General features: G+C 36.9%; 1 protein-coding gene across 11 annotated transcripts in view; it reads left to right on the top strand.

Annotated features, from left to right (window-relative positions):
* The window catches only part of ATP11A (ATPase phospholipid transporting 11A), a 121,385-nt gene that overhangs the window by 38,332 nt on the left and 59,689 nt on the right, over nucleotides 1-23,364 (top strand). For all 11 annotated transcript variants that reach the window (XR_004238427.1, XM_032100531.1, XM_032100530.1 and 8 more), the window contains exon 2: nucleotides 21,242-21,364. Coding sequence is in view for 9 of the 11 variants with exons in the window: in XM_032100531.1 (XP_031956422.1) it covers nucleotides 21,242-21,364 (123 nt within the window). In the remaining 2 variants the exon portion in view is untranslated. The remainder of the gene's footprint in view (nucleotides 1-21,241; nucleotides 21,365-23,364) is intronic.

Below are 23,364 nucleotides of genomic sequence, written 5' to 3'. Positions count from 1 at the left end.
TTTCTCCTTAGTTGTCTGTTTGGTTTTATATTGAAGGAAGCATTTGTAATAGGCTGAGCTGAAGAAGTTATTTTTGTTTTAAATGCCAGTGATGGTTCTCGGCTCTGTGTGGGAGTGGGAGAAACATAGGAAAGTTCAGTTCAGCAGATCTAAATGATGATGAAATTGCTGGTTTTTTTCTAGGGTTAAAACAAGGTACCATGTGTTTGCCACTCTTATAGTAATTACTAAAGGTCGGAATTGGTGTTTAAATGATCATAGAAAATACACAAGCTAATTCTTTACAAGTGTTGGTGTAAGTCTGAGCAAACCGTTACAGTGCTTTTTTATTCTGTTCCATTTTTCTGAAAGGAAAAAGCAGCAACAGCTTGTGTGTGAAAGCACCTTCATTATTGTATTTGGCCTGCAAAAGACAGTGCTGACCTATAATCCTGGTGTATCAGTACTGAATGTACATCTAGGGATGTTTAAAGAAAAAGCTGAACACTTTTAAAGAGCTGGAACAGGGCAAGTGTCTGGAGAGGATGTGAGTTTTAAAATGTTGCAAAATAGACATCTGCTAATTGATTTTTCAAATTTGGGTCTTGGAAGAGTAGTAATAATCTCTTTAAAACAGCCTCACATAACTTTGGTTTGATCCTACTGGCATCGCTGGAAGTAATTGTTGTAATTAGAGCTGTGATCTGCTCTCTTACGGACATACAGGAGAATGGAAAAAAAAAAATTAAAGTAATAGATTTGATGTGTATTGATTTATTACTTGCTGTAACTTGAAGGAAAAGTATGAACCTTTTCATTTATTTATTTATTCCAAGGAATTGCCAAGGTGATTTCTTTTCTTAGCCTAGCCTTGTTCTATAACCTAGAGAATTTTTGAACTAAGATGATGGGACAATCCAATACATTACATCATTTGACTGAATTTAATGTGAGCTCTCTGGAGTGGAACAACTTAAATCAATAGCATTAGAGCCACTCATTTTTAAAGGAAATGGCACGAACCAATAATGACAAGCTAGCAATAAAAGAGGAATAGCCTTTTTGGAGGGATTTCAAAAGAATAAGTGTGTTCTTAGATCTTCTGGCCTGTGATCATTTCAGAGACACTGGAACTACTTAGCTAATGTTGAAGAGACCAAACCAGAAAACTGGCCATATGTTGGCTCTGTATAAAATGGGAGAGATACAAGATTTTTTGCAATATGATCAAAGATGCTATCCACAGCTAGATGCATAGTACTTCAAAGTAACACACAGTTTCAGACCACCTTCAAACCTTAATCTAGGGAGTTCACTAGCTTGTGGAAATTTGAGTACAAAAACCAAAGGTAGTTGAAGAACTGCGTAAAGAAGTTTTAAAAGGCTATGAGTACAGGTTAAATGTACTGTTTTAAAAACGCAAACCAAGTTGTCCAGTTGTCAGTTGACGTAACTGTGAATCTCCTGCCAAGTATAGTAGTTGCTGATTTTTTCCCAGTTTTACCATAGGAAATAAAAAGTGGTTAAATCAGTGCAAAATCTAGTACTGGCATTGTCTTTTCCAAGTGCTGAGAGAGGGCCGCATTGTTTCCTGTTCTCTTATACACTACTGATATTTTAACTGATTCAGTGGTGTGAACTGATCCACAGTATTAAAAAAAGCTTAGAACAGGTAACGTTGTGTGAGAGCGAACATAGATGACAACTAATAGATCAGGAGGTTAACAAGGTAGCAGTAAGGGACTAATTATGTGTTTTGGCTCTCCCGTGTAAGCCTGTATAAACTCAGTTTTAACATAATATATAATTTACAGCAAATACAGTTCCAGAGATGAATTGTATCAGGAATTAGATATGGGAAAATACATGTCTTTAGAAGATCAGAATAGCAAAGGAGAAAACACTTGGCTGTGTCTTTCAGCAGCAAGAGGTTGTTGCAACAATCATTCTACAAGACTGCATACCTAGTGCAAGTCAGTATTTTTTGTACAGGTTATCTCACTGGGATTTTTTTGTGCTTCAGTAGATGGGACCTTCTCAGGTAGATGACTTTCCTATCTCCATGCCTATATATGAAGTTTGAAATTAATTAGCTTTCAGTGCTATGTTTGGTTTCTTTTTTAGAAATTCGTTGTTTACTTTCACAGCCTCTTACAGAGATGTGGCGAATAAGCTTTCTTAGCTGATACTAATCTTAATCTTACAAGGTATGGAATAAGCAGCTTGATTTGTGTTGCTCAACCCTATTGGTAGTGATGGCAGCACCATGTGGCCATAAGATACAGAAAAGCCACTAAGGTGCCTCTACTGTCACGGGGGAATTTTAACATGGGCCAACAGTTTTGTACTGAAGGTGCAATTTTTCCATGTCTTTTTTTTTCCCCAGAGAAAGACTTTGTGAAATGAATGTTCCTGTACACTGGCATCTGTCACATGTTTGAGGCAATGGTGACTAAGTTACTCGTGTGCTTGGGGCGGCCAAACAAGGATTAGATCCCCTGTAAGTGGGATCAAGGCCAGGGTTTCAGCAGACTCTGCCAAGTCACGGCATTCTGACACTGTACAGCAGTGGCCACTGTGGTGGCTCCAGGGACTGGGAACTTCAGTGATGTTCTGTTTTGTCTGTCAGGCCAGATTTTAGGAGCACCTGCTCTGCTAAACAGGGTGGTAGATGTGTGGGTATGGCAGAGGTGGAACTCGTTGGTTTTGCTAGACTTTCAAAACAAGTTGTTTGGAAAAATGTTTGACATAAGGAAATTTAGTATCTGTGAATCAAATTCCTTCAACCAGATGCGTACACTTTAAAAACTCTTCTGTCAGTGGAACCTGAATGCTTAGAGAGGGTGTGTGGATGGTCCCTTGTGAGGTTAGAGCTGGAATTGTTGGTCTGCTCGTTTCTCAGCCTTGCAGCAGGGGCTCTGCAGCCATTTGAGAGCAAACCATATCAGCTTTGTCTATGTGCACCTCTGGTTTTAAGGGGAGAGTCTTCTCTCAGGTGCTGCCCGGCCTCTGGGGACCCTCCCTGCATGGGGCCTGGCAGTGACCAGGCTCTCCTGCCCTGCATTTCCAGCCAAGCACTGGCTTTGTCCTGGTGCTTCCACCTGGGCCCTCACAGACAGGGCCTTGTGGGGGGCCTTGAGGGGCCGGCCCGGCACAGCCATGGAAAGTGGCCCCCTTCATGCCCCGTGCCTGGAGCTTAACGCCGAGGTGGGTTTGTCCTGTCGCCTGGCCTCCTTCAGCCAGAGCTTTAGCATGTTACTTTTTTCCCACAGTCCTTTGGCCTGTATGGACTTCCTCCATGCTCCTTCCCTTTTGTAATTTTTATTTTTTTAACCGCTCCTATCATCTAAAATTATTTTCATTTTGTATTGTAAGTACAAGAGAGCATTATGGAGTTGAGTGTCTAATTTCAAGGTAGCAAAGGTTTTATGAGCTTTAGGTTTCCTTCCAGGGACATGCAAATTATGTTTTGCCCCCTATTAAGTAAGTCTTGAGTATATACCCCTCTGCTTGCTGGCTCTTCACCTATTTTACCAGACAGTCTTCAGTTTAATTTGCTTAGCAAATCCCATTGTGAATAAGTAAGACAGAAATATGAAGTGTAGGTATTTCCTGGAGGGCTTGCTGGGGTCATGGTGTGGCCTTTGGTGTCCCTTCCTCTCTAAGATGTACCTGAGGTACACCAAGCTTGTACCTCATAAGACATCAAGACAAAACCATGTTTTTTTCATGAGATTATTCCTAACTATTGAATATTTGGTAAATCTCATTCTGTATTAAGCTTTAAAATATTTAGAAATGCCTAGACTTTGTGGAGACATCAATGAGGACGTTGATACTAAGGTGAGAGATTAAAAGGGAAACAAAGCTGAAACCAAAATATTTAAGAGGTGGAATTTGGTTGCGTTTTACCTATAAAGTTTCCAGCTAACATCACATTTGAGGTAAATCCATTTCCTTGTGTCCAGTTTAATATCTGTGCAGATGTATAAACAAAGCACAAAAAGATTTATATATATTTCACTTACTGCAAGTAAGTATGTAAAATTAAAGTGGAAACATTAGGATAAGCAGATTTCTATACACCACTAAGAACAAAACCAGTGTGCTATTTCTTCCTTGTTCTGGTATCTACATTTTAAGAAATCTGGCTTTTTTATTGCACTCTCTCCAACATTGAAACAAACACAGTGTCTGAGAATTAGAAGAATTACCTTATACTGATTAAATAGAGAGAAACACAGAAATGACTATTTCATGCCATGGAACCATAGGCAGCTGAAGCAATACACATTCCATATAATGGATAACCAAAAGCAAGTAGCATCACAGTGTTGACACTAGTAAAATTCATATGCCATCTCTAAATCTTGATTTAAGTATTTTTTTAGACATGTTCTGTGTTACTGTATTACGAGATGTAAATACTTTTAGAGTTAAAAGCCAACCTTCACAGTATGAAGCTGAGTCAGGGGCAGTTTAGGTTGGATATCAGGAAAAGGTTTTTTTACCCAGAGCGTGGTTGGGCACTGGAACAGGCTCCCCAGGGAAGTGGTCACAGCACCAAGCCTGACAGAGTTCAAGAAGTGTTTGGACAATGCTCTCAGGTACATGGTGTGACTTGTGGGGTGACCTGCCCAGGGCCAGGAGTTGGACTTGATGATCCTGATGGGTCCTTTCCGACTCAGCATATTCAATGATTCTGTGATTCTGCTAGTATTAAAGTATGGAGACCCTTAAAATGGTCAGCAGGGTATAATAACTGACACTTTAACGTGCCATAAATCGAATCTCTCCTGATGGGAGAGAATTTGCTGAAAGTCCTTGCAAGGCATTTAAAAGATAAAGCAAGACGTCTTCTATAGTTTCAATGCTTCTAGATAGTTGTTTATGAAGTCTTATCAGAGGAACTGAGCCACTAGTGTGACCCAGGTACAGCATGGAAGGAGGAAAAGTAGGAGTGAGAGCGAGAGAGACTAATTATCAAGATTTACGCAGCCTTTTAAAGACATTTTAACCAATAGTTACTGAAAATGTACATTATTTTCACTTTCTTACCAATTATTCAGTAACACGACTAGGAACTGCAGAATTCTCTATCCAATCATTCCAAATTACTTTTACTGCAAAATATGGAGTGGTAGAAGAAGGAGAAGAAGGTCTAGAGAATGACAACAATCCTCCATTTTGATATTTTTAACTCTTATCTATTTACTATAAAGAGAAGCCTAAAACCTCTAAATTTTTCACCCTGTGACAATCTTACATAGTAGTCTATAACCTAATTCACACCACTGTATTTTCTAGTTGTTGTCTGACTGTTGGTAATTTTTTCCAAGGTTTAAAGCTAAAACAGTGTTGTTCAGGGTGGTAAAAACCCTTAAAACCAGGCAGAAATATTCTCGGCACTCTGGGTTCCTACAATAAAAAAGAGAAGGAAAATTACTTGCTTAGGCTTTAATTGGAGGGTGTGGGTATTTGTTAGATGGTAGGAGTTTTCCCACATGAGTTGCTTTATGACACCTTATCCCTCCCATCTCCATGGTCTAGCTCACTTCCCTTTGTGCACACACACACACACACAAAGAAAACCCTTTCTAAAGTTCATCGTATTTCAGTTCCCTCAGCAAATGCAGAAGTATTCTCTGAGAGGATGATACTGAAGGGGCTTTTTCTTCAGTAAGGCAAAGTAGAAAATGTGATTCTAACTTCTGTGCTTTCAGGGAGCTGAAGCAACCAGCTTCATCAGTTGGACACAACGCTGTTGTAGAGACATTGTGTTTTTGTTGGTCTTGGGTGAAACACTAGTTATTTCGCAAGTACCAAAATCAAGGTTTTTTTAACCAGCTAATTTTGATACTAAATTTACAGACTTAGAGCAAATTGACTTGTAAGAATAATTACTAGTAAGGAAATCTAAGCAGCTTACAAAGAAAGTTCTTACAGGGACACTAGATCATTGTAACTTTTATATTTGTGAGATAGCAAGCCTTTTTTCCCCCAATAGCTCCATTGGAATAAGTGAAAACATGCAATTTATTGTTTTGTTTTTCCTCCCCATTAACAGCAGTCCAGTGTTAGCATTACTGCTTACAAGGACACACCTTTGGTTTTACGTAGAGCTAAGGCATCATTTTGTAGTCTCTTTATAGAGTATATTGGAGGGATGATATACATTCTAATACAAATGATTTAACATATGTATTGTACTCAGGTTTTATAGTACTTGCTTTATTTTCACTCAAGACTTCAACTAATATATACAAATGAAATCGTGGTGTTCTTTGGCAGTTTGTACCTTTGAAACAGCTTAGTACTATGAGTCAAGAGAGGATGGTGTGTGTGCAAATGAAATCTGAATTTTATATCATTAAGATTATTTGGAGGTGTAGTTTTCTGATAGGAGTTCAGCACTTCTCATCTGAAAGGATTTTTTTTAAGTGCACATTTCGGCCTAGCCTCTATACTTTCCTTTTACTCTTTCTGTAAATGTAAAAATTTACCCAAATTGCAAATGAGTTATCTGTTTAATAGCCTCCTGCCAATATCCTCGCAAGAGCATCTGGAGGTTTTATTTCTAAAAGTTTGCAGTTGAATTCAGTTTTCTTCCTTCTATAATGTTGTATCTTCACTGAAAAAAGCCCCCAACAACCAAAACCAACAAAACTAACAACAAAAACCCCTTACTCAAACCGCAGTGTCCTTGGCTATTTGAATATTGTCTATAATATATCTTCTTAAGAGTGATAAGCTTTCTTAACAATAGCAGATCTAACTCACTTGTGATGAACTTGATGCATAATATCCTTACTCCTTGCATGTGCCAGAACTTGTCAAACTGCTGTGAACACTGCTTTCCTTCTAATGGTGGATCCAGTGCCATTTCCACCTCACAGTGCCCCCATTGACAGAGGCAGTGGCTCAGCTGAAGTAAAACGTTCCAGCTGCCACCGGATAGCCTCTTGCATAAGCACATAATCAACTTACATTGAGAAACAAAGTAAGCAATTATCTCTTCTTATCAGAATACTTGCTCCATTTGAATTCAATGTCCAATGTGTAATTGACCCTTTAGGAGCCAGGTATACTAGAAAAAGAACAGACTGATTAACTGGTAGGCTCACAATCGTGCTCTGCACTAGATCTACATCAGCTATTTGCTTCTAGGGGTGTGGTTGTTGGATATGATAACTGATATGGCTGCTGTGGCAAGGCCTCAGATGCAGTCATATTCTAAAAAGTAAAATAAATGTGAAAATACTTTCTGCTTTCCTTGATTTTACTCATAGCTGTTTATTTTTAAGAAAAAATGTTGAGTTTCCTTTTTTGTTTGTATTGTGCCTCCTAAGACAATTCAAGTTGGGATCTGTGCCTGGTATTCACTCTATCTTCATTAAATGTAGTTGCATTTTATTTCTGAGGAATTGTCTAATAGAATGCCTCCTAAAATCAAGAAAGATTAATTGTTTCTAGATGGCAAAAGTAAATTACTTTCCTCTCATGAAATTCTCACTTACATATGGATTGTATCTTCTTACATTTAAAGGAGGAAAAAAAGCAAAGTGTTAGGAAGTGGACAAAAATAACTCCTGCAAGACATTATAGTACCAACCAGGGCACTGCTAAGGATCACTTATCTCATTTGTAGTAATACTCCTTGGGCTATCACCTGAAGTTTTATTTTTGGCACTATCCTTTTGGTATCTTGCTCCATTTTCATTGCCTACAGGACAGCTGATCCTGCCTATAAGGATACATGTCCTGAAGAGTGCCCCATGTCATCAAAACACATTTGGAAATGTGGATTTTACAAAACTAGTCATGTGCTCTTCTGCAGGAGTCAAACATGCCTCATTCATTAGGAGTCTGTATTTCTGTCTATGGGTGAAGTAGGATTTGTAGAATCTCGTTATTTTACTGCATTTGGGGGGGAACGAAGAAGTTAGTCTAGAACAACGATTTCTGATTTTATTTAGGGTTTGCCTTTGGCTTTCAATGTTTTTAAAGGCTTAAGGTAAAGAATTACCTGACAGAATAAATGTCATGAATGGTTAGACTTTTGTTTACAAACACAGTTGTGACTGAAATTGGCCTGGTAATCAATAAACTCATGTTAGCTGGTTTAGAGAGAGCACAGAATTGCCTCTCCTAAAATCACTGAATTCTAGGCATTTGTCTGTCAGTTTATGCAACCAGCTGATATGTGGAAGGTTTTTGGTCTAAACCTCTGCTCAGAATATGGACAGTTTTACAGTTCATTGAACTTCGAAGTTAGTTAAATCTGATTCACACTTCCTTATTCATAGATAGTATCAAATGATTACAAAGTACAGAACTGTTGTGTACTTTTGAAATAAGCAGTATTTGGAATATATGTTACTGTATAATAACAGTATTGGATATCCACTTTATACTTAATTCTTATTTCCTCCACATAGATGTAAAAAAAACCAACATGGCATGACAAGCTAGTTCAAAAGTCATCATTTCCTAACCCAATTTTGCAGCAACTGAGAATTTGCAGTTTAGGTTGGTGGGTTTTTTTTTTTTTGCTTGGACTGATTCCAGGAATTTCTAGTCCAACAGGAAAAGACAGATGAGGGGGCACACAGTTTTCTGGGAATTAGTTTTATTAAGCATGAAAGCTGGATCTTTTAAAAGAACATTTGTCTATTGGACTGTTTTCAAAAAGTATACTAAGAAAAGTCTATTAAAAATATTTTCTTTGCTGTTGTAATAACTTCATTTCTTAAGTATGTGTATTCATTTGAAACAAAAAAAAAAAAGTTAGCAAATGTGCTTTTCATGATTATCTAGCTCTATTTCACGTTGTAAGTTCATTAGCCGGTCATACACAGCAGATTAAAATAGATAATCCTGATGATTCTGGTTCAGATGTTTTTTGATACTTGTTCAGTTGAAGTAATATCTCTCAGGTGTCATTCTTCTAGTACAATGGTGAATTGTTTATTTTTTGGTTTGTTTTTTTTTTCCCCCTTCGATAATCTGTCATAGACATCTGAAGGATCTGTAGGGCCTGTGATGTCCTTAGGTATATATATATATATATGCTTTTTCAAATTTGCTAAATAGAGGTCTTTCCTGCCAGCATGTACTGGGAGTTTACTTCTACTTGGGTTTCCCAAAATGTGGGGTATAGAGACTCCTTTTATTGAGGAGAAAATGTGGTTAGGTTTTTTTTCTTGTTTTTTTCCTTTGCTTTCCCTTTGAAAAGGGAAGGAATGGCAGATCAGCCTTTGAAGTCTGACAAACATTTCTTTATGGAGATTTTTGAAGATGTAAGTTGATGTTGTGGAGTATGTTTGTCTAGGGGGGTTAAAAAATGGTGATTTTTCTTAGATTCTAGAGTCCTGAGAGAGTTTTATGGCAAAGAGAAACTATACCATCACAAGTTCTTTTTAGGGGATGATGTATTGTAACTACTCGCCTCCATCCCTCCCCACATCAAAGAAGTCACAGCGGTAAATCAAAGCCTAAAATTTGGTGACGTCTCTTATGTTTTTATGTATGCTTTTGCTGCTGCATAGAAACCAGCAGCATCAAAAGGTTGTTAAACCTCTTCTCTGTATCATTGAATGACAGACACGTGGAGGTTGAGATTACACTTATCGTCTCATCCCAGACGAACCTGCATAACCTCCTTTGCCTTTATTATCAAAATCATTGCAAGTCAGAATATATTAATCTCAATGTACAGTGCAGTTCTAGACTTGATAGAAAAATCTTTGTTTAAAAATATCTTTCCTTTTCTGCATGAAGGACACAGAACAGTTTTGATATACTGAAGTGCAATGTGGACATTTTGTCTTCCACATATAAATAAAAGGAGGTACATGGATCACTGAAAGCTTAAAAAACCATCCCCCATATTGTATAATTATCCTGATACAAGTCTCATAGTAACCTTTTAAAGTGGGAAGTAGCTACAGTACTGCTAAAATAAAACAATTTGAACCATCTTTGCTTCTGACCAAGAGATATCTTTCACACTGTACTTGTATACTGGTGCTTGACTCCAGATGTGTTGGGTGTACTGTGTTGACCTTACTTTAAGTTCCCTGGCTATTATTAATGCTTTTATTAGTAGCATTTTACAAATATGAAATGTTTACGCAGGGTGGCCAGTCATTGTAGATCAACTTGTAGTACCTTACAGGCGACTGACTATATGTTGAGAAAGTGTTTTATTTAAGTGTTCCTCATCTTTGCTGTATCAGAAGTTTCCTCTGAATTATTAATGATATCTTGGCTTAAAATTCACCTTGTCTTCACTAAACTGTTCAAGATGATAAAAACTGAAAGTCTGTCCTTGAGTTCTGGTGCCCTGCTTGTTCAGGGATTAGATACTGGAGTTTCTCTGACTTCAGTTCCCAAAACCTTCATTTTCACTGTTTTAAATGCTAAACATTGACTTTTTTGATTTCTTGAGCTTGTGATTTAATTACTTGTATAATAGATGTTCTGGACTTTCTAGACATTTTTCTTTTATTTTTTTTCTTAATAACAAGTGGCAACTAGCTTCTGACTTAGCAGTCAATATTTTGTATTGTAATTAATTTTTTTTAAATGTTACATATATTTTTCTGTATGTGACTATATATGACAAAGGAAATAGCTCTAATGTAAAATAATGGTTTTGTATGAATATCTAACTTTAAAATACAGCTAATAGCAAATGCTGATGAAGGTTATTTTTTGTAAATATTTAACTGGTTACTGTAGAAGTTCTTGAAGTCTTTTGATGTTTGTAAAAGTACAACGTTGTGAAATATTTATTGTACTTCAGATTGTTCAGTTTCAAGTCTTTAAATCTGATCTTTGAGAGTAAAAGTAAATATTAAAAAGCTCACTGCATCAAAAGAATTGTAAAGTAATATTTAATCTTAATGGAATTCACATTCCTCAAGTGCAGTGAAAACAAAAGGGATTCTAAAATCTTGTGATTACTGGTGTCATAAACTTCTTATGCATCATGAGTGGGTTTACTCATACTCCTGATGTGAACACTCAAAGTTATTGCATGTCCTTTGTGCCATTTTGTAAGTTTAAAATTCTTGTCTTTCATCAGTGTAGACTTTATCTGAAGTCAGATTTATGATCCTGATGCCTGCTAATCTTGGAAAATTTAAAAGATCTTCGCTATTACGCATGAGGATTGAGTGTGGCATTTCATCAGTAACGCCTACGCGTTAGTAGGTAAAACTGTAAAATACAGTTTGTGAACTTTTACCTGAATCGGCACATGGCTTTTACCCCTCAAATACTTTAACACATGGTATTGCTTTGCAGTATAGGAAGAAGTAATTGGTTAAAATTTTATATTCCTTGAATGTTTCAGAACTGCACTTGAATAGTACTGTATAATTGTGTAAGAATTAGAAGTATGCTGAAAGTGTTTCAAATAGCTCCAAATAAATGTTTCATTAACCTTACAGCCATCTGTAATTAGGGTCCTTCCTTCTATCAAAGTGTGTGTGTTCACCAAGCTGAATTTGCACAACATCAGATTTGGTGCTGATGCACAGCAAAAAGCATGGAGATGAAGGAAAATGCTAGGTAGCTTCTAGTGCTACATAATTAGTCCATTATTCTGAACAGCCAAGTTATTTTTGAACTACAAGTTAAAGATTTCTTCAAGATGAAGTACAGGGGTGCTGGGTTTATATTGTGGCTCTTTCAAACAGTGCTCAAAACCGATTGCATATAAGAGAGAGAGAATTCGCATGTTACACTGTGCAAGGGTGTATGGCAAAATATAATTACTCATAATAGGAAATTTGGCTATTAGTATTCCCATTTTGACGTATTCCAGGCCTTCCAGGCAGTTGATAAGTTTACCAGTAATGCAGGGAGAGCTTGGCACTTGTACTATACCTGTTTACTTCTGTGGGTAGTTCTGTAGACCGATATAGTCTGGCCGTAGCGGGGAGTAAGTTCAGGACCAGCCTACGTGAGCAAGACTGTAATTTGAAAAATTGTCAAAATGTGACACCTGCCAATTTTACTGAGGATTTGGGTTTCTCCTTATACATATGGAAAACAAACAGGTAGCAATTGCTTTAGTAGTACAGCTTTCAGTAGCACCCATGTGGTAGTTTTTCTCTCTCTGTTTTATCTTGGGTTATTTGCTTCTGATAAGGTTGCAGCCTGACCTAAAGTATGTGTGGTAGCATAGCTACAGAGATATACCAGGAGACTTTTTTTTTTAAGTAGTCTTTGTGTAGCAAAAAAAACCCCAAAAAGGCGTTAGTCACTGTTGTCTAAGAAACTGTAGTTCAGTATCAAGTAAGTATAAATAATTAGATATGTAAAGATATATAGAGATGTAAAGGAGTAAATTCTTTGGTGATTTTCCGGTACAAATACGTAACATAAGCTTTAGATTATTATGGATGGAACAGTTAATGTAATAACATTTGGACATTCTTTGGTCACTGACTTGGTGTCCTGCAAGACCAGCATTTTACAAGCTGTTAGTTTTGCGGTATCATTGCATAATATAAGCAGGTTGCCCCACCTTCCGTGTGCTAGAATCATAGCTTCACTAACTCTGAATCCACTTAGGAATGAAAATCCTTTTGAAGTCCAACAGTCACTGACCATTAGGACAGTGAGTAGCTCCTACTTGCAGTGAACTTGTTTTACAGATTTAAATGTGATGACAAGGGTTAACAATGGGGGGAGGTGTTTTCTTGACATCAAAGCTACATTATATTTTTCTAGTTAATGTAGGAGTAGAGGTCTGTTGCTCAGCTGTGTCAGTAGACTGCAGAGTGCAATAGTTAACTATCCTTTTTTTTTTTTTATCCGTAGTTTACTTGAACAATTTAGAGAGCAGTGAACATGTAGATGAGGCATTTTGACAGACCTTGTGCTAAGTATAAAGAAGAATACAGAAGCCCATATATTTTGTCTTTGTTTTGGAATCCGGATGGGAAATTTGGCTCTTCCACTTTTGTTTGCTAAAATCCTTGTGGAATGTGTTGTCACTCTGGCCAGTTCTGATCATGTCTGATAGTAGAGAAATTTACTGTTCTAAATATAAAGCATATTTTTAGAATACATTCCCTTTTGAATAATCTGAAGCTCCTATAAGAATACTGTTTAGGAATAGATTTGGTTACATCTGATCTTGTAAATCTTGCCAATGCATACTGTCTCCATATGCATTGCGTTGTTTCTTGGAGAAGATTCGCAACAGGTATTATTGCTTGATTTTTCTTAATTTAGTTACTTAATTTAATAATTAAAAATGTTAATTTAAAAGGAAATAAATAGTGTGGCATATCTGCGGGTTTATTACATATTTTTGAATGAATTAAAACAATCTGCTACTTCTCTCCCTTCATCCCTCTGTTCCTTTAGCATCTGTAAAAAAAATTTTTAAAAAAAATCAGTTTTCTGCCCTGAAAATTTTGATAGCTTTAGATTTTTTTCGTGTTGAATTACTTCAAATGGAAGTAGTTATTGGCAACTAAGAGTAAAAAAAAAATCCCTGCATTCTGAAATATCTATACAACTCTCTTGAAAATATCTTTGTAGCTACTCTTGAGTTTGACTGGCACTGCATGTAAATATTTGTGGCCTTTAGCTGCCTTAAAAGAAATGAAATTGCTCTTGTTTTACAGCTTTTCTTGGCACCTAAGGAAGCTGTAAATTTCCTTTGCAAACCTTTATTTCAGTTTTTGGTCTGGAGCTACTTAGAAATAAACTTGATTTTTAATTAATTTAAGTACTAAGGCTGTCAAATATCCTGTGTCTTATGTGACACTTTCCCTTCTAGTTTCTCTTACCACTTCACTTTGCAGTGTAGTTTTTTTCTCATTTGCCTTTCTAATTGCAAGCAAGACTCCTGAAACGATTTCCTTGTAGCAGCAGTCCTTGGCTGGGCCTGGGCAGATGAGCACAAGGCACACGGTGTCCCTATCCCACTGGCAACAAGGGGCAAAATGTGTCAGAACCAGTACACTGAGGAAGGAAAAGTGTAGCAAAAGCATTTTTCCAGCTGTCCAGTAATTCACATACATCACAGATCTACTTTCTTACCATCATTGCAGTGGTTCTGTGAAACTAGATGAAGATTGCATATGTGGATGGAATAGGAGATTTTTATCTGTATCACTTTAATTGTTACTTTTCATGGAAATAAATGGGGAAACTAAAGATTCACCCGAAGAGAAAGCACAGACATCAGAAATAGCTATACCTAATGGGCCAGTACATCAGCAGTATTTGGAATTTAAATTGACTGCTTAGAGAAGATCTCCATCTTTCTTGAATAACTGAGATGAGTTTTTATGTATGTGAAACAAAGATTTTAACCCTTTTTAGGAGGAATGCAGATCACTGGCTTTGTCATCCATCAGGTCAAATTATTCAACCATTCAAAGTACAGAGTATGTGTAATTCAGCTAAAAATTATGTTCCAAACTGGAAATCAGAAAGGAGAATGAGACTGTCTTCGAAGTGCTGTATTGCAGTGCCCCAGTGCCAGCTCATGTGACACAATTGGAATGTAGCTTTATTAGGATAGCTTCTGAAATGTTTTACTCGAAGTACAATGCTCAAGGAGGCATGAACTGGAAGGCTGAAATAAAATTTGTATTAAGGACACACATAGAACTGTTAGGTATTTTACAGAAACTGGAATATTTGCTGTTGTGACAATATTTTTTCTAACAGCTCTGAATTATGGAACTTTGCATCATTTTGTCATCATACTTTTCCATTTCCTCTTCAAAAATTCCACAAAAACTTATTGCAGCCTATTGCTATGAATCCATTTCCCCTCTGTCTGTATGCACAAGATCCTTGCAGGAGGTGGAAAGAAAGATCAGAAAACCAGGATCCACGAAGGAGTAGAGATATGGCTTGGTTGGAAAACTTGTCGGCCTGGCACCATTTTATGTAGTTAAGATGTACCTGCTTTTGCTTCTAATCACATATTTTCCCTGAGAGTCATAAATAAAAGAATCTATTTGCAGTTAAAGAATGTGATTATCTTCTTTGTTCTCTCTCTGCATATACTTATGTCCAGTATTCTGTGATTTGTATGCAATTGACTGGGGCAGTTTTGATTTCAAACGTTATTTCTGACAAAACTTGTCATCCAAGAATTTAAAATTCATTTGTTGGAATGAAATGCAGTAATATTCTGTGGCAACAGATCCCATTATGGGTGACCCATAGGAAACGTGTTAATTAGTCATAGAAGTTTCTGGGAGAGAGTTGTTCTGGGGTTGGTTTTTTGTTGGTTGGTTTTTTGGGTTTTTTTGTGGTTGCCTCTGAAGAGCTGCATTTTGGTATTCCATTAAATTAGTTATTTAATGGCATATGTCCATGACTTGTAGGTGAATGGAGTAACTTACTTTCTGTTTACAATGTCTCATATTGAGGTAGTCCTTTTTCAGAACATAAAACCTGATAGGGTATTTATCTGATAATTATATGAATTATATTGGTTTTCTATGCCATTCTATATTCATACAAAACATAACAATCTTAACAGCTTTCAAAGTTAGTCTTCATTCTTAGCTTGGCCAATTCATATGAAGGGCTGGTGTAATGCTGTGAACAAAATGTAAAGCTTAAGTGCTCTCTCTCTATACATATTTGTGAGTTTGCCTGTCATTTGAAATCTAAGATCCTTTAAATGAATGAGAATTTCACCCTTTATCTCCACTAACACATACATACAAATTAAAGATTTTTTTTTTTTTTTGCAAAAGTGGACTATTTAAAAGCTTAATATATTTTAATGGTTAGCAATTTTAGGAAATGTAGACTATTTAAAAATTATTATTTCTTTAGATGGATTTTTGTGATCTATAGATCAAATCTACCCTTAAAAGGACTGGATTTGGAAAGATGAGGTAAAAATCTGCACACTGTGCCATTGTTTGCAAAGGGAGATGGCTGCACCTATTTCTGCAGAATGGTGTCAAGTGTAAAAGAGCAGGTACTCAGTACATTTGACAAATGAAGACAAAGATGAGATTATATGATCTCATGGTTTGGTAAGAGTATATGATAAAGACAGTATCTGTACAGTATTAGAAAGGAAAATAACTTTTTTTCTCTTCGCCATAGTGAATTACAGCTTTGAGATATTGAAGTTGTTTCTCTTCACGGAATGAAAAATTGGAAACCGGGAGCCTTTAGTGCAGAGATGTTGTAATGCATGAATGTTTTTTCACACTGTGCGCCATTATTTCTTCCTGTAGATTCTGAGTGATAATGGCTTGTCAGTATCTGTGATCCTAAAACTCCAAAGTGGTTGAGCAGCCATGTGTTCAGTGTGCAGTTTTAACAGTGGTGCTAATTGCTTAATTGACATCAAATATCAGTGATTCAATAAAACGCCAGGCTGTTAGTAAAGCCTGCCTTTATGGGTGTGAAGTACTTCTGTGTGGAGGAATGGAGTCACATCCTGGGTGAACAAGGCTATAGTGGATGCTGAGAACTTGTTGCTGTCAAATCTGTGGTTAGAGTGCACTATCCCTTTTAATCAAAAAGCGTTTAGAAAAAAGTAAGAGAGAATACCGTTCAGTGAAATGTACTTAGAGCCTGGCCAGGGCAGACTGATTTGAGTTTTCAGCTGTACTTAGTGCATATTAACTTATTTGAATAGTGTTTGTATTTATATTATTTGGAGACAAAATACAATATTGAACTGAAGATTGTTGCTGGTAATTATGCCCAAGTTAATAGTTCAAGTGGAGAGTCAGGAAATGTCATTCAGTGTTTCCACTGATTTCGAAATCATACATTAAATCTCTACTAAAAATATGTGGAAAGACTTGGAATCTTTCAAAGTCAGTTACTTTTCCAGCAACTACCGCTAGCATCTTCCTATCATCCTTTTGCTGTCACTCATTGAATACCAAGCCTCTTGCCTTTTCAGGCAATACATTTGTTTAAATTAAATCCAGATAAAAATTACCAGAGCAGCATGAAGGTGAATCTCAAGCTAGTTTCAATTTGATTTTTTAAATCAGAAAAAAATAAGCTGCAGAAATATTTGAACTCTAAAGGTAAAATCCTGTTAACTGTCTCTGTTTAGTGTTAGGAAAAGATGCCTTAATCTTTTGCTGGTCTTTGCTTTCATGGTTGCTGACACTGCTTGAAAGAGTAAAAGCTATGTAGCATTTCATTGATGTGCCAATAAAACTAGGTCTCAGTACACTGAGCTTTACGCTATAAATAGAAGCAGATAATGCTAAGATTTATTTATGGTTTCTTGGACATATTCTTAATGGGCTTAAGCAATGAAACTTAAAAAAAGAAGTGACTATTGTTCATTGTTCTGGCAGCAGCATCAGACTGTTTTTTTCAGTGACTCTGGTGTCATTCTGTAAGTTGTAATACCAGAACACTAAAAGAACTTTCAGATCAAGGTGTTTGGCTTTGGAGGTTGGCATTACCAGACATTCAGTTGGTGTGGTTTGATTTCTCTATGTGGCCTATGTCCTGACTTACAGTGCTGTTTTTCTAAAAGTATCTTTCTCTACTTCACACAAGTGAGTTGCCTTATTGCCATATTGAGCAGTGCATGTGACTTTGTGCATTGCAGTTTGACCTCACTGGCAAAGAGAGCCTTACTCTTCCCTGCTCAGTTTTTACTCTTGGACTGTGAGTGATTTGGAGGTTTTAAGTTGTTGAATTAGGTTAGTAAAGTGCATTTATTTTCTATTGTCTATTAACATAATGAAAAATAAAAAATGTTCTGTGCTAGCAGATAGTTTAAGTTAGATATGGTTTTATACATCTGTCGTAAGTTTATCAATTCATGATAAAACCAGGTCAAATTAAAGCTAATAGAAGAGATTGTCTTCGTTTTATACTGAAGCTTAAAGTAATGCCTTGCTTTAGGAACACAAATTCCAGAGTGGTTGGTTTACTTAGTGTTGACACAATACTCCAGGGCTATCAGACCTGTAAATACTGGCAAGTAGTGCAGGAGGGTGCTGTTTAGAGCTGTCTTCCCAGATTCATTGGCAATTTCAGAGGCCTGTTTTAAGTGAGTCCTGATAAAGAGTCAGTGTATGCAGTGAAACTTTAAAAAATGCTTTTTTGAACTAAAAGCATTGTCAAGCTGTCTTGGACTGGTTAATAATAATTAGAGATAAATTGTCAAGCTGGGCCCCTGTAGAGGGAAGGAGAAGCTGAGGGATTTCTTCTTGGTGTTCAAAGTTTGTGTGGTATTCCCATTAGCCCTTTATGTAGTCATCTCTGAACTCAGGCAGGCACTTCACTTATCAGGAGTAACCTTTTTGTTGCGTTTATGTCTGGAATGTCCTTCCTAATGAAAAACTAAAGAATGTTGTACAATTTAATGTATTATACAGGAATGTCTCACATTCCCTTGCATTTCTAGGAGTATTATGTGGTGCAAGTGTCAGTAGGTAATTTGTGTGCATTGTACATTTAGGGCACTGACAAGATAAAAAAGTATTGTGTACCAATAAAATGGTAAAAGATACCATTTGTTATTTGGTTTGTTATTGTCATAGAAGTAAGGTGGAATATGGAAACACTGTTGTGTTCCATTCCTTCCAAAATATTTTGGCTTGCTCAAAGAATGTTACCTGGTCTTCAGAAGTGGGCTGAATGGCACTTTACTTTTTGACAAGTCCCCTTGGTGGTAAGGGAGAAGTTGTCTGACTGGAAAATCAATGCAATTTTTATACCGACCTCTGTCCTAGTTTCCAGTCTGTGCCAGATGTGGCACGGGAGAAATGTGTGTGCACTCCCACTGAGCCGGGGCAGTTACAGGGGTTAGCATAAGCCCTGACTGGGCCATTGGTGAGTCTTACGAGTGGCTCTCATTTTCACCTCCTTTGTCAACAGCTTCATATAATGTATTAAGTGACTCTTTCAAGTTATTGGAAGTTGAATAACACATAAGAAAAATGTGGGGTTTACTTTTGGTTTTAGTTTTATGCCTAGTATTACAGTTTTGTCCTTTGGTATCTTCTGAACATAATGCCTTCATTTTTCTGTCATGTGTAAGAATCAAGTAATGATTTAGGTCCTTTGTGTCTGCTTCTTAGTATCTACTTCTGGGATGATAGAAGTTGCTTTTCCTTAATCCTTCTACTTCGCTTTACATTTTACTTGATGACTCCTACTCAGCTATTTTGTGGTTAATAGTCTGAGTCCAATAGGCTTTCTTTTTATATTTTTTATGTTCTCTCCAACCTCAAGAAAGTCATGCACATCACATAGATAATTATTTTATGAGCTTAACTGCTCCAAATTTGCAGAGTATTGCAAGATTTTATACATCTATTGCAACAATAAATTATGTAGAAAGTGATCTTTGGCTGTGCTGCACTTAAGGCAGTGGAAAATTCATATATATATGAATGATGAAGGAAATGTTAGGGTGAATGTTTTTTAAGTTTAAGAACAAAATTTTATTTTAGACTTACTAGCCAAGTGTGTAGTAGTAAAGTAAATGGACCTATAACTATTGACATCAAGACTAGTTGGAAAAGAAGATACCATATCTGTATGATTAAATTCTGCTTTTATGTCAAGAACTGCACAGGTACATCCAGCTGCTTTGGGGAATGATGCTTTGGTTGTGTAAACTACCAAAGGCACACTATTTGTTCGGGGTTAGTTTGCTCAAGTCTGACAGTTTACCTATAGAGACAGACAATCAACCACCAGTGCCCAAGAGCACTTTCAGGACATATTTAATGTACTAAATAAATGTAGCTGTTGAAGATGCAGAAAAGAAGCTTCCCTCCAATATGCTTAATGAAAGTATGTGTAAATGAATCATTGTGACATAAAGCAGAGGTTTTGAGTTTAAATTATGACATATTTAAATTACCTCAGTTTTGACCATACGATGATGTTAAAGTTACTGATGCCTGGGCTTCTCCAAGCATTTGGAATGTGTTCTGTGCTTCAAAACTGTTTTTCATAAGGTAGGTGTGAATTAAGACAATTGACCAAGGGATGGTCATTTTATAATCTGTGTCCCCCCCAAAAAATTAATTTTTAAAATTTAAAAAATTGGTTATCTTGGTTTTGTGTAAATACTTTCCTGTTGCGTTGCTTGGTTTGGTTTAGCAAGCGGCAGCCCTCTCGGAAAGCACTGCGAGGCCGCTTAGGATAGAGCGGCAATTCCACTTTCCCGTAGTCCTTCCGGACAGCCCTGCGTACCTGCTCCCGCTAGCTGTCGGCTCCGCAGCACGGTGACAGTACAGGAGGCGAGAAGGGTCCCTCCATGTGCACCTCAGAGGAACCTTTATTACAGGGCGACAAGCTGGTTCCCACAGGCAGAGAGAACCACGCGGCCCAGGAGCTTGGGGATTTATATAGGGACGAGGGAGGCGGGGAAAGCACATGGATGAATGATCTCAGGGTGCAGGGGTGGTACATGGGTGGAGTTGGGGTACTGGAACCAATGGGGAGAACCAGAGGGCGTGGCCAGGGCTAGGGGAAGGGGAAGGGTGGGGACAATGTGGAAGGCCTGCATTTAATAAGAAAAGCAGTGGGGGGAATGCAGCGTTACACTTTTATGCAGTGATTTGTACTTTTTTACAGTTAATAGAACACAGAAGTACTGATTTTGGAGAAGCTATAGGTGTGGTGGAGTTTGATGATGTGAATGTGATCATTTGGCACACCTAGGTTTTTTTTTCTACAGCTTTCATAGAAGAGCAAGTGCTCTGAGATGACAAGCTGTGGTCTTTTCCTGGCAGCTTAAGAGTCTCTAAGCTTGTTCATGTGTGGGGAAATGATTACTACTAGTATTTCAGGAGAACAGAGTTTCACTTTACTGCAAATAAAATACCAAGTTATGGGCAGCTAGTTTCAAAATGTAAAGTATTTGTCATACATAAAAATATTTTAATTAGCACAGATTTTCTTAGTGGTAAAATTAGTAACAAACATAAATACTTACTAAATATGTAATTTGAGTGAGAATCCTAAACCATTTGTCCTTTTTTCAGTTATAAATGAAAAAGTCGGAATAGTGATTTTCATGGATGCTCTTTCATTGTGCTGTGGGAAAGTGCAGTGCAGTTAAGGCAATTTTGACATTTGACTTGGCTTTAGGTGTTTTGGTGGTCTTGAGCTGGTACAGAAAAGTGTGAGGGGTCATGTGCTGGTGGCTGTGTATGTGTTGATGGTCAGGCATGTGATTAGTTAATTCAGTGTGTGACTCGTTACTGCAGAAATATAGACTGAACTGACACAGTAACTCTTTTTTCTCCCGTAGTGTGCTGGAGAAGAGAATTGGGTGGACAGTCGGACTATTTATGTTGGGCATCATGAACCACCTCCAGGTGCTGAAGCGTACATTCCACAGAGATTTCCAGATAATAGAATAGTCTCATCAAAGGTACCAATATTTTCTTTCATTCATTTAGATAAATCAGCTGAAGTTACTTTGTGTTTATTTTTTTACTTCAAGATTTTTTCCTAGTCTTCCTGTATATTTTTCCTTTCCACAACCAGCAAAGTTAAAGTGAAGATATCTCAGACTTCTTCTAGGGAGACTAATTGCTAAGTTGTCTCTAAAATGAACAGAAATAAAATAATTTCTCCCATGTTTATTGCAGTACATATTATAGTACACTCTTTGAGTAATAATGAGCTTTTCCACAAAGAAGAAAGCAATTTTCATTTGAGGCAGTCCTGGAGTAAATAAAATCTTCCTGAAGAAAGACTGCATCCTTTGTACTCAAAAGCAATACCTCAAAGTACTAGAAATAATTTAGTTTGTTGAGCACTTAGATTCATTATACTCTCTCCACCACAACAGTGTCTTTCCTTTCAAAAGCTCATACTGTTTCTATGGGGTTTTGTCAGTAGTCTTTGTTATTCACGTGCAAGTGAATCATAGTCTTGGTAGTGTGATACATTTGTGCTCTTTAGAAACCTTCCTGTTGTCCCTCACTTCAGTTAGTAAGTTTGAACTTCCATAAGCTCCAGCAGCTTTTTGTGAGCAGTTGGGATGTTGGTACTTTCCAGCTGGCTTGCTTTAGCCAAAGGTTTACACTGCAGTGGCATAGAAATTTGAATGCTTGCAGGTGATGTATGGCTAACAACTCAAGAACTCCCAAGTTTGTAATGTGCTTAGATTTTAATCCTCATGAGCTCACACCTTCAGCCAATTATGAAATAATCAATTCAAAATAATATGTCCTCTACTGAGAATTTCTTTTTGAATAGCGTCTCAAATCCCCAGCTGTTTTAAGAACCTTGGTAGCGTTGTGATCTCAAGGAACTGAGGTGTTACCCTCATTGACCTGAACTTGCCATCCATTAACATAATGAAAGCCATTTCTCATGTGAGATTTTGTATTTAATACCTTCTTCCCATACTTCATTCAAAGACAGTGTATTAAGCTTTATTTAGGCATCTTTAATTAGATTGAATGTTCAAAAGTTAAGACAGATGAAGTGCATATGAAGTACAGTCAAACTGGTACAGTGGGAAATCTTGTGCTCTACACATTGATTTGTATTGCCTTTTGAGTTATAGAAAAGTAAACACACTTAATGAAATCTTTGTACTCCTGTGGCATTTTTTTTACTTTTTTAATCTCATCTGGGGTTTATGTAAATAGGGCCATTGAAGTTACTGATGACAGTTTTCTTGAAATAAAAACATACTGTTCAACTATGCAAGGTGTTTTGACGTCTTTTTGTGATTATGAAGTTAGTGGAAGTTCAAGTTATTTTGCTGTGCAGAGTGAGGTTTTTTTAAAAATATTACTTAAACCTATTTTGAGCTAGGGAATCCCTGCCAGAAATTAATATATATGTGTGACTTCAACCAGTTCAGGATGGAGACTTCACTGTATTTTTATTTGGCTATAAAGCATATTCCATTAAATATTTTAAATGTTAAACTCTTTAGTTGTGAACTGTATCTGTAAATTGCCTTTCATAAACAAAAAGTATTCGTGGAAATATATACATTTATATATACATGATGTTTCTCAGTTTTTCTGTTTATTGACTGTTTATTATTAACATCTTAAATTATTCTGTTTATTATTAACTTCTCTCTTTTAAAAAATAAAATGTAGCTTGTCTTTGTGGAAGTAAATACAGTGGTGGTATTTCAGGAGGGAACAGAATTCATGTAAATTCTTCATTATATTGAACAGTTCCTTAGACTGCTGAAAGCTGTTTTAATGACTGTTTTAATGTTGTCTGTATATGACAACTTTCCATGCTGTCCCTTTCAAGTAAACTGTTATTGCCATGCTCCATCCCAAACAGCCTGAATAAAGCACCATTGTGACTTGACTAACACTCATTATGGTTCTGTAAGCTGCTACCTCTTACCATTTCACCTGTCCTTGTCCCGTGCTGGCCTCTGAACCCTCC

The sequence above is a fragment of the Corvus moneduloides genome, chromosome 2 (genome assembly GCF_009650955.1).
Source record: "Corvus moneduloides isolate bCorMon1 chromosome 2, bCorMon1.pri, whole genome shotgun sequence".
NCBI classification, from domain to species: Eukaryota; Metazoa; Chordata; class Aves; order Passeriformes; family Corvidae; genus Corvus; species Corvus moneduloides.
The sequence above is the reverse complement of the archived record's forward strand: the minus strand, read 5'-3'. Positions and strand labels throughout refer to the sequence as shown.